The sequence below is a fragment of the Giraffa tippelskirchi genome, chromosome 14 (genome assembly GCF_054371585.1).
Source record: "Giraffa tippelskirchi isolate mGirTip1 chromosome 14, T2T-mGirTip1v1.2.pri, whole genome shotgun sequence".
NCBI classification, from domain to species: domain Eukaryota; kingdom Metazoa; phylum Chordata; class Mammalia; order Artiodactyla; family Giraffidae; genus Giraffa; species Giraffa tippelskirchi.
The window spans coordinates 41,560,226-41,576,938 of record NC_137288.1 but is presented as its reverse complement, the minus strand read 5'-3'; the positions used below and the strand labels follow the sequence as shown (position 1 = coordinate 41,576,938).

The 16,713-nt window shown below is 41.7% G+C and overlaps 1 protein-coding gene across 4 annotated transcripts in view; it reads right to left on the bottom strand.

The window, feature by feature from the left end:
• The window catches only part of CDH2 (cadherin 2), a 394,092-nt gene that overhangs the window by 20,070 nt on the left and 357,309 nt on the right, over window positions 1–16,713 (bottom strand). For all 4 annotated transcript variants that reach the window (XM_081563143.1, XM_081563142.1, XM_081563145.1 and 1 more), the window contains one exon: window positions 15,628–15,767. In XM_081563143.1, the coding sequence (XP_081419269.1) occupies window positions 15,628–15,767 (140 nt within the window). The remainder of the gene's footprint in view (window positions 1–15,627; window positions 15,768–16,713) is intronic.

Below are 16,713 nucleotides of genomic sequence, written 5' to 3'. Positions count from 1 at the left end.
TGCCTGCAATGCAGGAGACCCCGGTTTGATTCCTGGATTGGGAAGATTCCCTGGAGAGGGAATAGGCTACCCACTCTGGTATTCATGGGCTTCCCTGGTGGCTCAGATGGTAAAGAATCTGCCTGCAATGTTAGAGACCTGGGTTTGATTCCTGGATTGGGAAGATCCCCTGGAGGAGGGTATGGCATCCCATTCCAGTATTCTGGCCTGGAGAATCCCCATGGACAGAGAAGCCTGGTGGGCTACAGTCCATGGGGTCACAAAGAGTTGGACACAACTGGGTGACTAAGCACATACACCCATGAAAAGTAGGCATGGAATTAGTGTTTTTCCAATATTAACATTGCAAGTAACTGAAAGACTTTGTTTGGGTCTAAGATTTAAAATATCTTAAAGGTGATACAATTCTGGGAGAGTCAGGAAGAAGTTAGTCAGCAGCTTAAACTCTGGTTCTGCCTTTTCTTATTAAATTCTCCTGACTTGAAATGATTTATAACTGGTTCAGAAAAAGATACCAGGAATTGACCTTAAAGCATTTGGTTATGTTTAAATAGAGTAAAATGCTGCTTCAAGATAAAGTGAAATTCTGGAGTCCCAGGCAAAAATTTTAGAAAGTCCCATGACCTGCAGAAACTACAGACTTGTGCAATTATGTGTTTTACAGAGTGATGGAAATACTCCTTTACCAATTCACAAGTATCCTAAGGGAGCCTACTGGGTGTCTGATGCCATTTTCAGCTCTGAGAGTGTGAAAGCAGGAAATCAGCCTTCATTGGTGTCCATCATCGGTCAGGAGTTACCTTAGGTGCCTCCTCACGGGATACCTCAGACACTCTGAGCAAAACCCTGCTGTTCTGTCCCACTAATTCCTATAACTTGGAGAGGTCAATGATTTGCCCAAGGTCTCGGACTGAGTTAGACAGTGTGGAAGAGGCAAACAGAGACCAGCAGAGCAAGCAAAGTAACACATACAAAAGCTGTATCTTCAGATACAGAGAACAGACTTGTGGTGGCCAAGGGGGCAGGGTGGGGGAGGGAGGGACGAGTTCAGGATTAGCAGATGCAAACTACTCTCTACAGGACGGATAAACCACAAGGTCCTACTGTGTAGACAGGCAACTATATTCAATATCTTGCAATAAACCATCATGGAAAAGAATATGAGAAAGAACATAAAAGTGAGTCACTTTACTATATAGGAGAAATTAAACACAACATTGTAAATCAACTAGACTGCAAAAAAATAAAAAGCTGTATCTTGTTGTCTGGGCCACTGAGGAAATGAATAGAAGAGTCTGCTGAGCGGGGTGGGACATGAGGCGCTTTAAGAGCCAGAAGGGAAGTTCAAGGTAATCATGCCAAGAAGGCACGGGGACCTAGGACTCTGATCTGTGCATAGCTCGCTAAAGCCTCACTGACTTTTAGTCAGAAATGAGTCTTCACTTGGGTCTGAGAGTCTGGCATGTGAGGCACGGGGAGGGGCCAAAGTTCCCGATCCTTTCTCAGCCTCCACGGGTGAGAACCGGGGGTGGAACACAAGAGCCAGTTTAGCTATATCCCAGGCAAGGGGTAGTTCAAGTGGAAAATATTCCTTTTACAGTAGCAAGTAAATTTTCAAATTCCCAAGTATATAAGGTCAACATTTTTTTTTTTTATTAAACTTTTTATTTTGTACTGGAGTATATCGCTGATGAACAACGTTGCGAGTATCTCAAGTGGACAGCAAAGGGACTCAGCCATACACAGATACGTATCCATTCTCCCCTCCCATCCAGGCTGCCACATAATGTTGAGCAGAGTTCGCTGCGCTAGACAGTAGGTCCTCGTTGGTTTGCTATATTTAAAATGGATAACCGGTAAGGTAAACATTTTGAATGTTTCAAGACTGAGAGAAATAAAAATACTAACATGAAAGTAAATGGACAAAATTCTCAAGGGGAAAAAAAAAAAGGTTACCCGGAAAAGAGCTGACCATGGGACAGGCAAGAAACTCTCAAAAAGAAACGGGAGACAGAAAAGGAGAACATTATCACCTCACCCTATATAGCTCCAGGCATTAAAAATAATTGAATAAAATAGCAATAAGGCGTCAACACATTACCATACAGCTGCTGAGAGGTAAGTCAAATACCTGTGCAACTTTATGTCAATTACATTACAACCTGATTTTCTTCCCCAGTGAGATATGGTTTTGATGGTAACTATCTACACAGGTGAATTGCTGTGGAAAACTAAGTGGATTCTATGGATTATGAAAGGCCCCAAAACAAAAAAAAAATTGCTAACATCTTTTCTGGTTTAACTGATAAGCCTAACATAAATAAAATAACTTGGAGATTTAATGTACAGATGAAGGTTCCCCATTCTCAGTTTTCATCCATGTTTGTCTCACTGCAGAGCCAGTTTTCCACTCCCCACAATGGAGGGAGGTGAGCCTCCATTAAACACATTGTTTCTGCTTCCTTGGTTTACTGTTCATGCTACTCTGGTGTCCACTGGTTAAGACTCTGCATTTCCAATGCAGGAGGTGCGTTTTGGGGAATAAAGATCCCACCCTCTAAGGGGCACAGCCAAAAGTATATATATATATGCATATACGGTTATATTTAAAAAATAAATATAATAAAAACTTTATAGGTAAAACTGTTATGAAGCTGTGAAAGAGGTGCTGTTGAAAGAAACGAGGATATGGCTACCAGTGCATTTCTAGCAGAGTAGAGGGCTTCCCTCATAGCTCAGTTGGTAAAGAATCTTCCTGCAATGCAGGAGACCCTGGTTAGATTCCTGGGTGGGGAAGATCCCCTGGAGATGGGAAAGGCTACCTACTCCACTATTCTTGGGCTTCCCTTGTGGCTCAGCTGGTAAAGAATCCGCCTGCAATGTGGGAGACCTGGGTTCGATCCCTGGGTTGGGAAGATTCCCAGGAGAAGGGAAAGGCTACCCACTCCTGTGTTCTGGTCTGGAGAATTCCATGGAATTCCATGGGGTCAAAAAGAGTCAGACACAACTGAACAACTTTCATTTCCACTTTCAACAGGGGCTTCAGAAAGATGATGTTTCTTCAGAAATTTGAGATTAATTATTATACTATATTTTAATTTCCCATTCTTTCCATGTCATTCAGTGACAAGTGACAGCCCTATATACATGGACGTATTTTCTTAACCCTTCCAAGCACTGTGTGTCTTGAGAGAAAAAGTGTAACCTTCCAAATGCATCTTCAGTAATATTTTTATCCCAAGCCCCAACTTTAAAAAAAACAAAAATGCCATCACACTGATAAGGTCAAAGTCATTCTATCTTAGCAGGACCTATTATTCTAGCTTGGAGGATATCTAAAAATAGGTAATGAAGTAATGGCAATATTTGGTTGGGAATATGGTGACAGAAGGAAAGTTATGACCAACCTAGATGGCATATTAAAAAGCAGAGATATTGCCAACAAAGGTCTGTCTAGTCAAGGCTATGGTTTTTCCAGTAGTCACGTATGGATGTGAGAGTTGGACCATAAAGAAAGCTGAGCGCTGAAGAATTGATACTTTTGAACTGTGGTGTTGGAGAATACCACAGAGAATGTTGAGAGTCCCTTGGACTGCAAGGAGATCCAACCAGTCCATCCTTAAGGAGATCAGTCCTGGGTGTTCATTGGAAGGACTGATGTTGAAGCTGAAACTCCAATACTTTGGCCACCTCATGTGAATAGTTGACTCACTGGAAAAGACCCTGATGCTAGGAAGGATTGGGGGCAGGAGGAGAAGGGGACGACAGAGGATGAGATGGCTGGATGGTATCACCGACTCGATGGACATGGGTTTGGGTAAACTCCGGGAGTTGGTTATGGACAGGGAGGCCTGGCGTGCTGTGGTTCATGGGGTCACAAAGAGTTCGACATGACTGAGTGACTGAACTGAACTGATGGTGACAGAGCAACCAAGTCCTTCACTTGTTTATGTCACATCGGTTTGGAATTTCCTTTAAGATAAATGTAAACATAAAATCAGTACAGAAAAGGGAGCTTCATGTCGTGACTTTAAAAAATGGATTCTAAAACCAGAGAATCTAGATTCAAATCCTGGCTCTCTCTGATCTAACTGAGGGACTTAGGTGGATTACATACATTTCCTGTGCTAACTTACGGAGTAGTCAGCCTTTGGACAAAAAATGTGAATGAAGACTTTATTAACAGAAAAAGTCTATAGCAGCGATCAGCTTTTTCTGCAATGACTTAACAGTAAATATCTGGGGCTTTGGGGGCCATAGAGTGTCTGTCAAAATATTGGGTTGGCCAAAAAGTTCGTTCAGATTTTTCAGTACTATTTTATGGGAAAACCCAGAATGAACTTTTTTGCCAACCCAATCCTTCACCTCTGCTGTTGCTGTGTATTAGTATCCATAGACAGTATGTAATCTATGGACTTGGTGCAAGGCTGTGTTCCAATACAACTTATAAAAATATATAGTCGGTAGATTGGGCCAATTGGTAGAACTTTGGTATATTTACCACTTAGCATCTTAGGTTTTGGTTTCTGTTTTCTTTTTGCTTGCTTTTGTACACTGGTAACACATACTTGGCATACAAATCTTTGCTACTTTATCATTGGGTAGTTTTCCATACTTCTTAAACCAAATGTGATAAACATAGTTAGGAAGAATGAATATTAAGATGAATTACATAAAATATGATGTTCATTTATGTGAAGTGATCAGGGTAGCAAATAAAAATTCACATGCAAATCAAGTCCATATTAAAAATACTGAGTACCAAGTAGGGAATGGATATCAGCCAGTTCAGAACATACGTTGTTTGTAGCCCACCACTGTGAGGCACCTGGCCAGGAAGGTTTTTGAAAATAGCATGAAAAAGGGATGGCAGTGTGCTAACCCAAATTCCTGGTGAAACTTTCCTCTGGTGAAATCAGTGTCACTCTTTCAATAACTAATATATTCTGCTGTTTGCAGGTGGGTATAAATGGATGAATAACTTGGGAACACATTTAACAGAGTGTGCTTCAGCCAACAATGAGAATGCTGAAAGTGGTCTCCATAGGTATGTCCAGAGTCAGCCATCTGTTTGCTTATAAAGCAGAAAGATTTTGTAAAGCAGTTATTTCAAAGGATCAAATACAGCAGTTCTATTCTCTGCTTGAGTCAGAGGGTCGGGCTTGGTTGCCCACACTGGGGGTAGTTCCTGAGACTGGAGGGTAAACTTTAGAGACCATCTTGGCTCAAGCAGAGATCTCTGGTCTCAGGCAAGTGGCTGGTTTGGTCTCCAGTGGTCTCTTGTACCTGTGCCTCACTCTTCTGTTTAGACATCCAGCCTGGATTTTAGATTTTAGTACCTGTTGCCCAGACTGTACCTCAGACCTCTTAATAACTTGGCTGCTCATATTGTTTCTCCAGATTCTACGTCTGTCAATGTCAAAATGTGCTCCATTTTGCAAGCCATGCTTAACGAATTAATTAGGTCTTACTCTTTGCCTGTTCTAAGGCAAGATTAGCAGTGGTCATCTAACAAGTTGAGGCTAAGTGTTCAGCCTCATTGATTTTATCTAGTAGTATCTGCCTGCCATAGACCAGCAAAAGTAAATAAAACATCTTTCATCTGACCTCTATACCAGCCCACACAAGAGCTGGGCCTCTCTAGTCACACAGACCTGGGTTTGAAAACTGGACTAATGCACAGGTTTGTTGGGAAGATTATAAAAGACACGTCAGCTGAGAGCAGAGCCCAGTGCCTGACACAGAATATGTAATAAACAAGTATGTAATGAATCACAAGTATTTATGAACATGATCATCATTTCCTGAAGCCATGAGAGATTTCAAAAAAATGAGAGCAAAGCTATCAGGCTGCAATGGCTCAATGAACCTTGTAGAAAGACTTACAAACTAAGAGATTCCAGAAGAGGGCCCAATGCACAAACATTCTATGTATGAGTGACTGCCAGGTGCCAATTGTCTTAGATAGTGGAATAAAAAATGAATGTGACAATTTCCTGCTCTCATGAGGTTTAAGGTCAGGACCAGTGCTGCACATAAGATCCCAAAATAGAGGCAGTCAGAGCATGCTGCTAGAGTACAGAGCAGACCCACTTGATTCAACCTGGGACCCCAAGAGAAGATGTCCTGAGATGGAATCTTGGTGGCTGGCTAGGCTGGGAAAGACCTCGAACTGAGCCATGAAAGTGGGAAATAGCATGACACAGGTTAGATGTACAGGAAGTTCAACTCTACTGTGGTTTAAAAGGCAAGGTGGAGGATCAATGAGAAGAGAAACTAAGTCATCACTCCAAAGAGACCCTCTTCCTCAAAGCCAAACCTGGAGTCACAGGAACTGTGGGTTCTTTCTCCATCTCAGGAGCTTCAACTCTGTTGAAAGTGCTTTCGGTGTCATGGGGCTGCTGGGGATCTGATCTACTGAAATACTGAGCCTAATTCCTAGAAATCACGCAAGACAATAATTTCACTGGGAAAAAAATTCAATTGACACTCATATGGCAATCACATCTTTTTTAACGACCTTTTATTTTTTTGTATATGGACCATCTTAAAAGCCTTTATTGAATTTGTTACAATATTGTTTCTGTTTTAAGTTTTGGGATTTTGGCCGTAATACATGCCGGATCATAGCTCCCCCGCCAGGGATTGAACCTGCACCCACCCCCTACATTGGAAGGCAAAGTCTTAACTGCTGGGCCACCAGGGAAATCCCAGCAATCACAACTGAGTCTCTTGGGTTTCGGAATCCAGGCCACTAAAAAGAGCTCCTGTCATGACGCCCTTTTATCCTGAAATGATATATGATGCCTCACACGTGCACGTCTGGGTCTCAATCAAGGAGACTTTATAGTATCCCCATGGTGTATGGACACCAGGTAGGGGAGAGCTGCTCTCTCTGGATTTGGGTGAGCCTGACACACCCTGTCCCATTTTTCTTAGCTGCTGGACCTCCTGCATCTCCTCTGTGTCCAGAGACCTCCTTCTTCCTGACACATCTGGATGAGTGAGATGGATCCTACGGATCTAGAACCTGCTTCATAGTTACTGTGAGAAACACTACTCTCACAGAACCTCAGAAGAGATTCTCTAACCTGGAGATCAGTGGAGAAATAACTACAGAAAGAATGAAGGGATGCAGCCAAAGCAAAAACAACACCCAGTTGTGAATTGGACTGGTGATAGAAGCAAGATTCGATGCTATAAAGAGCAACATTGCATAGGAACCTGGAATGTTAGGTCCATGAATCAGGGCAAATTGGAAGTGGTCAAACAGGAGATGACAAGAGTGAACATCAACATTCTAGGAATCAGTGAACTAAGATGGACTGGAACGGGTGAATTGAACTCATATGACCATTATATCTATTACTGTGGGCAAGACTCTTGAGAGTCCCTTGGACTGCAAGGAGATCCAACCAGTCCATCCTAAAGGAGATCAGTCCTGGATGTTCACTGGAAGGACTGATGCTGAAGCTGAAACTCCAATACTTTGGCCACCTGATGCGAAGAGCTGACTCATTGGAAAAGACCCTGATGCTGGGAAAGATTGAGGACAGGAGGGGAAGGGAACGACAGAGGATGAGATGGCTGGATAGCATCACCAACTCAATGGACATGGGTTTGGGTGGACTCAGGGAGTTGGTGATGGACAGGGAGGCCTGGAGTGCTGCGGTTCATGGGGTCGCAAAGAGTTGGACATGACTGAGCAGCTGAATTGAACTGAACTGAACCTCAGGAATCCAATCAGGGTGGGCAGAGTTTTCCAGTTGGTCATCAAACCCATTTATTCTTTTTAAAAGTACTTAAGTTATTCATGGACTTCCCAGGTGGCTCAGTGGGTAAAGGATCCGCCTGCAGTGCGAGAGACATAGGTTTGATCCCTGGGTTGGAAAGATCCCCTAGAGGAGGGCATGGCAACCAACTCTAGTATTCTTGCCTGGGAAAACCCATGGACAGAGGAGCTTGGTGGGCTACACTCTGTGGGGTCGCAAGAGTCAGACACGACTGAGCAACTAAACAACAACTGTGAGTATTATAATACACATTCAGTATATGTTTAATATAAGAACAACTATAGTTTGTTTAATCTAAGAACAACTATGTTCTTTAATATAAGAACAACAAGCTTTAAGTCCAAGCTTTAAAGAGCAAGAAGTTACCACTTACTGTTTTCCATCCTGGGGCTAAAAGGGGACGGTTCCAGAAGCAGTGTCAGTTATCAGTTGGCTATACTGTACATTCACCCTGATGTTATTAGTGATGCTGATAGGGAAGGAACTAGATACGAAGATCATTAAAAAGGATACAGTGTCTGCAACCAGTCCCACTGGCCAAAAGGGCACTGAAAGACATTTACTAATGAGGATAATTAAGCATGACTTGATAACCACCCAAAGTCCCGCTGGTCCCAGTAGTGAAACAGATAAAGTAGGGACCTCACCCTCTGAAAAGAGACTGGGCATTATACTGAGTCTGTCCAACTGCCAACGGCACTGTGAGGAAATGATGGTCGTGTTCAGAGCCCATCCAATGCCAGTCTCAAAGATGGGCCCGACCTCGTCTCCTGACTATGGAAACCAGAGAGGAATAGCCACACACACTGAGAAAAGTCCACCGAACATAAGACAAGGAAGAAAGACATAGAGGGCTTTGTTTGTTTGTTTGTTTCATTTCTCTTTTCTTGGGCTCTATATTTTCAGTATTTTTGTTAAAGAAACTAGCAACCTGTGTTTGGGCACAGAAATTAAACAGAGATGGTAATCAACAGCAGTGAAGATAAAGGCTTCCTTGTAAAGGACTGTTTTGCTTTGTGTTCTTTCTAAGCAGTTAGCTCCTTAAGGATACTTCCTCTTGGCAGCAAGAATAAGGATCTTGGCTAAGCCAGCTTTAAGCTAGGCATCCCAGCCTCCTGGCGACAGGTGCTGCAGACCTGACTTCCTCTATAGCCTCAAGCCTCCACTGACCACCTCCACTGACCTCTGAGATCTTCCCATCTTTGGATGCTGATGATTTTGTAAGACTGTCTGGCTGAGATGTCCAGGAGACCACAGCCTGATCATGACAAGCTGTCTGCTTCCTATAGCACAGTCTCCAGTCACATCACAAGGTAACACCCATGCTCCATAAAATACCAGTTATGTGTAGTAAAAATCGACCAAAACTTGTCTAGAATGTAACATGGCACCATTTCCATTTCCAAGGCTCACTCTTGTAAAGAAATAATGTCTTTAAAAAAAACTAACAAAAGAGTTTGAGCCAAAGTCTGTTGCCAAGAAGGCTTAATGCATGCTTCAAAGAAATAGAATTTCTAACAGGAAGCCACTTGTGAATTATGGACAATCGTATACAATATATTTCACAAAACTGAATTTCTCAGGAACCGACAACGATTTTCAGATTTAAAAGCAATGGCACCTTATTTAGAACATGGAGAAGCATTTGGCATAAATCCACTTAGAAAGTAAGAGTACTAAATAAAGGGTGTTTTTTTCCTTAAGGAAAAGAAGTAAATGATAAAATCCACCCAAAACTTTAAAAGACAAATCTTGATGAATTCAGTTGGAGAAATCACCCTAACAGAAAGATATATTAGAAAGCTACAGAAATGAAAAGAGCACGGTACTGGCCCAAGAGTAGACAAATAGGACAAATAGACTAAGAATACACAAATAGATCTGGAATCTTCCACATAGACCCACATGTATAAAACTGCCCGCTGAAGCGACTTAGCAGCAGCAGCAGCAGCTTATGACAAATGAACCCTCCCATGCAGTGGAGATGGGTTATCTGTTTCATAAACAGTGCTGGATAGCCCTCTAAGAAGATAAGGCACCCCTGATCCATAACTTATACCACATGAATGATCCACTACAAACGGATTGCAGATTTAATATGATAGGTTAAACAATAGTTCAAGAAGATTTTATTTTATTTTTTTTAGGGAGGGATCCATTAACTCAGGGAGATAAAGTTTTCTTAAATAGGTATAAATGCACTAACTATGATGGGAAAAATGGACAGGTTAGACCTCATTAAAATTAAAAACTTCTTTTCATCATAAGGTACCAGTAAGAGAATAAAAAAGCTACAGAACAGAAGATATTTATAATACATTTATCTGACAAAGAACTGATATCCATAATATATGAGGACCTCCTACAAATCAATAAGAAGACAACCCAATAGAAAAGTCAATAAATAAGCTGAACAGAAACTTCACAAAGAAGATACAAAAATGGCAAGTAAGTTGGTAGGAACATCCCAATTAAATCACAATGAGGCACACACCATCAGAGTGGCTAAAATTTTGAAAGGCTGAGAAAAATCCAAGTGCTAGTGAGGAGGTTGGGCAATTGGAATTCTCACACACCACTGTGGTTGGGGGAGGTATAAACTGGTATAATCACTTTGGAAAACTAGCAAGACTGTACTAAGCCTGCACATATATGCAAATTCCAGGACCTAGAAATTCAACCCCTGAGCACATACCAACAGAAATGCACCAAAACACATGCCTAAGAACACTCATAGCAGTTTTATTCATAACTCAAAGCCAAATCCACTGAAATGTCCAATTTTAGTAGAAATGATAAATGTGGTTAATTACCACAACAGAATAGTATTTGGCAATGACAAAAAAATGAACTACTTCCAAAGGTAGGATGGATGAGTCATACAGATAAAACTGAGTAAAAGAATCCAGACAGAGAGAGTATCTACTGTACACAACATTCATTTTTATAATAAAATCCAAAACCAGGTAATGCTGATCTATGCGATAGAAATAAAAACTACTGGTTACTTTTGACTGAGAGCATATTGCCTGGAAGTGGGGTACACAATAAGTTTCTGGGGTGAGGAAACATGCTCCTTTTTAAAGATTTTTTTGATGTGCACCATTTTTCAAGTCTTTATTAAATTTGTTACTATATTGTTTCTGCTTTATGCTTTGGTTGTTTGGCCATGAGGAATGTGGGGTTTTATCTTCCTGTACCAGGGATTGAACCCACACCCCCTGCATTGGAAGGTGAGGTCTTAACCACTGGACCTCCAGGGAAGTCCTAGTAACATGTTTTGTTGACATAAATGATGGTTCTACTCTTAAACCAGGAGGAAGCCTTCTGCTTCTGGTTGGAATGAAAAAAAAAAAAATCATGTGATTATCATTCATACTCTAATGCTAAGAATGAGCCCAATATGTTACTAAATCACAGATTTCTGAGACTATAAGATAGCCGAGAGCAAAATGAGATATAACCAAATGAAAATAAATTGATAAGCCCTTTCTAGAAGAAAGAAGTACCATAGCTGCTCTTATTCCTGGAGGAGGAGTGAGAAGAACTGTTATTAAGTGATGGAAGGACAAATCACCTTGACTTTGAAGGAAACTTTAATGGCCATGAGTGCACAGGCATGATGGAGTCACATCCCCGGGGAAGCTTTACCCACCACCAATTCTTCCCACAGGCCTTTATCCCACAGGCATGAGGAAGTCCATCAAAGGATGGGTGCAGGGCCACAGATATGTTATGCTAAAGAGGGGTTTGATAATTTCCAAAGAGCAGGAAAGTGAAAGTGAAAGTCGCTCAACCGTGTCCAACTCTTTGCGACCCCATAGACTATACAGTCTTTGGAATTCTCCAGGCCAGAATACTGGAGTGGGTAGCCTTTCCCTTCTCCAGGGTATCTTCCCAACCCAGGGATGGAACCCAGGTCTCTCACACTGCAGGTGGATTCTTTACAGGCTGAGCCACCAGGGAAGCCCAGGAAATCTACCCAGAATATTCACTGGAAGGACTGATGCTGAAGCTGAAGCTCCAATTCTATGGCTACCTGATGCGAAGAGATGACTCACCGGAAAAGACCCTGATGCTGGGAAAGGTTGAGGGCAGGAGGCGGAGAGGGAGACAGAGGATGAGATGGTTGGATGGCATCACGACTCAATGAACATGAGTTTGAGCAAACTCTGGGAAAGAGTGAAGGACAGGGAAGTCTGGCATGCTGCAGTCCAAGGGGTCACAAAACATCAGGCATGGCTGAGTGACTGAGCAACAACAACAGAGAGCAGATGGAGTGTGTATCTAGAGACAGGACACTCCTGAGAAGGCGAGGGATGATTATGACCTAAGGGAAGGCAGTGGCCTTGATGATGGTGAAAGTGAACGGATTTCATGAATCATTTTAGAGGCAGAGGAGACAGAACCTTTGGTGTAGCCTTCCAATGCTGCATATTTTATTCCACTATTATGAGGTAAAAATTAGAGTGAATTAAAAATCCATTATCAATTGTGTCTCAATCTTCTATAATGAGAACTGCAAATGGGAAACGTAACAGGATCGGAAATGGGCAGATCTCAATCTGGACTAAAATGCCATCAAGGAACCAAGAGGCAGCAACAACAAAAAATATGACAAGATTTCCAGGACTATTTCAATAAAGAAATGATTGAAAAAAAAATTAAAAAAGGAACTTCCCTGGTGGTCCAGTGGTTAAGAATCCACCTGCCAATTCAGGGGACACGGGTTCAATTCCTGTTTGGGGAACTAAGGTCCTTGGGGCAACTAGCCTTTGAGCTGTAACTGCTGAAGCCTATGCACTCTACAATCTGTGCTTCATAAGAGAAGCCACAGCAATGAGAAGGCCTTGCACGGCAACTAGAGAGTAGCCTCTGCTTGCTGCAACTAGAGAAAGCCCATGCAACAGCAACAACCACCTAGCATAGGCAAAGATAAATAAATAATTATAAAAAAAGAACATGAGCCACTGAGGTCAATACAGAGAGAGTTCCAGAAAAGTCTTTGGTCTATTAAAAAAGTGTGTAGGAAGCAACACATTCATGTCCAAGAGTTGATCTGGGAGCAAAGAAAACTTTCAGGGTCACGTAAAGAAGAGGTTGAAGATTTATGATAAGAGTTTTAATTAAACTGGCAATAGGTAAGTTTTACCATTTGACATCAAGCATCAATCTAAGCGGATAAAGTGAGGAAAGGCTATGTCCCAGGGCACATGGGATCTCAGTTCCTGAGCAGGGATCAAACCCATGTCCGCTGCATTGGAATCTCGGAGTCTTAACCACTAGACCGCCAAGGAAGTCCCAGTAATGGAAGTAAGTCTTTCCTAGAATAACTACGACAATAAAACTTCATTAAACAACTTTTTAAAGTAATTGGTGGGGAGGAAGGGGGGAGAAAAAGCCAATTCAGGTGACATCACGTGCCCTGGTCCAGACGTTCAGATGCTGAGAAATATCTCGCTTCTTGATTCTATGCAGCATCCAGTCATGACTAGTGTCCTTCTACTTATTGCTATTTCTACCGAAACTCCATGGAGTTGGGTTTAGGTTTATGACTAGAAAATTATGCACAGTGACATGAAAAATAAAATGCTGCAAGAAGAAGATTTACAAGATAATGTGATCAGATAACGTTTGCTGTTCTTGAACATAGCTCAGGAAAGTGAAAGGACAGATTAATGAGGGATTAAGCCAAACATGAATTTTAATATCCAAAGACATTCATAAGCAAGAAACCCTGGGGCATATTTATAGAGCCACTTTAATTAGTCAGTATTCAAAACAGCTTTACACACAAGTCAAGTTTTCAACAGATTTGAAATATGCAGCTTTCCTAAATGAGAGAGTCAAGGTATTGTAAACCAAGCACGGAATTGGATATCAGAAGACTGCGGGCTTGACTTCTGACTCTGCCAGTTACAGACTTGGAGAGTAAATCGCAAAACCTGTTCAAATGGAAAATGGAAAACTCTGATGGGCCCACCACCAAGATGAAACACAACAATGGGCGTGAATGTGCTTTGTAAAACAGAGAGTGATATATTATTTCCTCAAAGGAGTAAAGAAGAGAAAGAGAACTCATGTTCATGAAACTTGCTCTTTTTCAAGTTAACAGTCCTACCTCTAATACCTAGACAGAGGACCTTGAATTTACTGATAATGATTCAAGATCCAGGGATTCTTGGTTCTTCACCCAACTGCTACCCAAACACTTGTATCAGCAAATGGACCTGAGAGTTATCAAATGTACCTAAGAAATACCTGTCACAGTGGTCGCTCATGGTTTATACTCAAATCTCTCAGATAATTTCAAAAGGAACTAGATCAGAGCAGTGAGTTTAGACAGTAAAAACAAATAGACCTGGATTCAAATCCTACCTCTATCACTTCCTAGCTTTATGAGTTTACAGAATCCCACCAGGGCTTCCCAGGTAGGGATAATTGTAAAGAACTCACCTGTCAATGCAGAAGACATAAGAGACTTGGGTTCAGTTCCTAGGTCAGGAAGATCCCCTGGAGGAGGGCATGGCAATTCACTCCAGTATTCTTGTCTGGAAAATCCCATGGACAGAGGAGTCTGGTGGACTCCTATGGAGCCTACAGTCCATAGGGTCGCAAAGAGTCAGACACAACTGAGAGACTAAACACCATCCCTAGGCTCTGTTTTCTAACACAAAAGTGGAGATGGTCATAGTACAGTATGACAGGTTTCAAAGATTTAAGAGATAACAGCATTTAATGTACTTAGCAGAATGCCTATTAATAGTACAGATCTTTGGTATCTAAAATGTTGCTTCCCAGGAGATAAAATTTTTCACTTTCCACCTACTAGTCATTCCCATCCTTGAACAGGGATGCAGCTCCTTATATACACACAGAAACTCACGTTATTTTACAGCCAGTCATGAGCTCAATGCTTTCTGTGCTCAGTCACTTCAGTCATGTCCAGGTCTTTGTGACCCCATGGACTGTAGCCCACCAGGCTCCTCTGTCCATGGGATTTTCCAGGCAAGAATACTAGAGTGGGTTGCCATGCCCTCCTTTAGGGGTTTTTCTGACCCAGGGATTGAACCTGCATCTCCTGCCAGTGGATTCTTTACTGCTGAGCCACCAAGGAAGCCCCAACATTTATTAAGCAACTACGATAAGCCAGACCCCATGACAGACATCACGGATACAGATGTGAACTAGGTATTGTCTCTAACTGCGAATATTTCTCAAGAATATGACTCTTTGGAATTCCCTGGTGGTCCAGTGGTTGGGACTCTGAGCTTTCACTGCTATGGCCTGGGTTCAATCTTTGGCTGGGGAACTGAGATCCCACAAGCCATGTGCAGAGTGGCCAAAAAATGTAAGACTCTTCAGTGCAAATCATTGTTGGCTCTGCCCACCGCTGTATCCCCAATGATTAAAATAGTGCCTAGATTATTGACTATGCTTGGTAAATGTTTATGAAGTGAACAGTCTGTGCTTTTTCTGCCACAGAAATATCCAAATCTCAATGCAGAACTACTTTTACTTTTACTTTGGATATCCAGTGAAGAAACACTGCAATGAAAAACATTTTTATCAGTACAGCTATAACTGGCATTAGGTGTAAATCTTGGGCTCCTCAAAACAATGTTAACAATCCTCTCATAATAAATACAGTGACATTTAGCACTTTAGAAAAAAATTCAGTGGGCAGGTTGGAAAGAATTCACCAAGACTTTGATAGTGTGATCAAGGAAAAGACATTTGATACTATTCTTTTACTGTATGTATTAGTATTTTCCCCACCATTTTAAATGTAAGATGGTAAGATTTCACTTAGAGATTTAAAAACACTGCTCACCTGGTCTTCTTCTCCTCCACCTTCTTCATCATATTTTAAAATATTATCTCTTACATCGTCTTCTGGATCAATTAAAAGTTGTTTGGCCTGACGTTCTTTATCCCGGCGTTTCATCCATACCACGAACATCAGAACAAGAACTAGGCAGAAAGACAGTAAAGACATATGATACCATAATTTTAAAAACTTGACTTTATCTAATCACAGTTTTCAAGACTAATAATTTATATTCATATGGCTGGAAAACTTGCAATGCATCTTCTACACTGTTACCTAATCCTAGCCTCATATGACAAGAAACAATACAGTACGGATACCCTGAGAACTAGGTTTAGATTGTTCTAGAAACTAGTACCCTATGAATTCACTGAGTGGATGTCTGTCCTCAGTTTTACTATCTGCAAATGGGGACAATAACTATTTCTATCTTTTGCTTTGTCTTGCTAGAGGATAGGATATGCGTCATATAATGGATTGTAAATTCTAAAACAAAATACAATAGGTGAATTTGCCACTCATTATTTAATTGCTGTTTTATTCCAGTTGATCAGTCATCATTCTCCTCCCCAAATCAGAGAGAAGCACACTTATCAAGGAGGGGGAGTGCTTGCCAAGATGCCTCTGCAGCAAACTAGACCTGGATCAGAGACTTGATCTTGACGATTTTTGACTCCCAAGGGCCTGGGTCTTTCTATCACGCTGTTGTGCTTTTCTCTTTCCTGTTCAACAGCATGCTTCAGGTAAAAAGGCCAGGGGATTAGTTTGAGCACTGAAATAACATCCCTGGTTACGATGGTAAAAGAGTCTGCCTGTAATGTGGGAGACTTGGGTTCCATCCCTGGGTCGGGAAGATCCCCTGGAGAAGTAAATGGCAACCCACTCCAGTATTCATGCCTGCAGAATCCCATGGACAGAGGAGCCTGGTGGGCTACAGTCCACGGGGTCGAAAAGAGTCAGACACGAGTGAGTGACTATTACTAACACTTCCTGCTCTACATTTCTGCACCAGGATTAGAATCATAAATTTTCCAGCTGGTTGATGTTAAAATCAGCACTGATTCATTTTCCTTCAGAATGGCTCGAGTC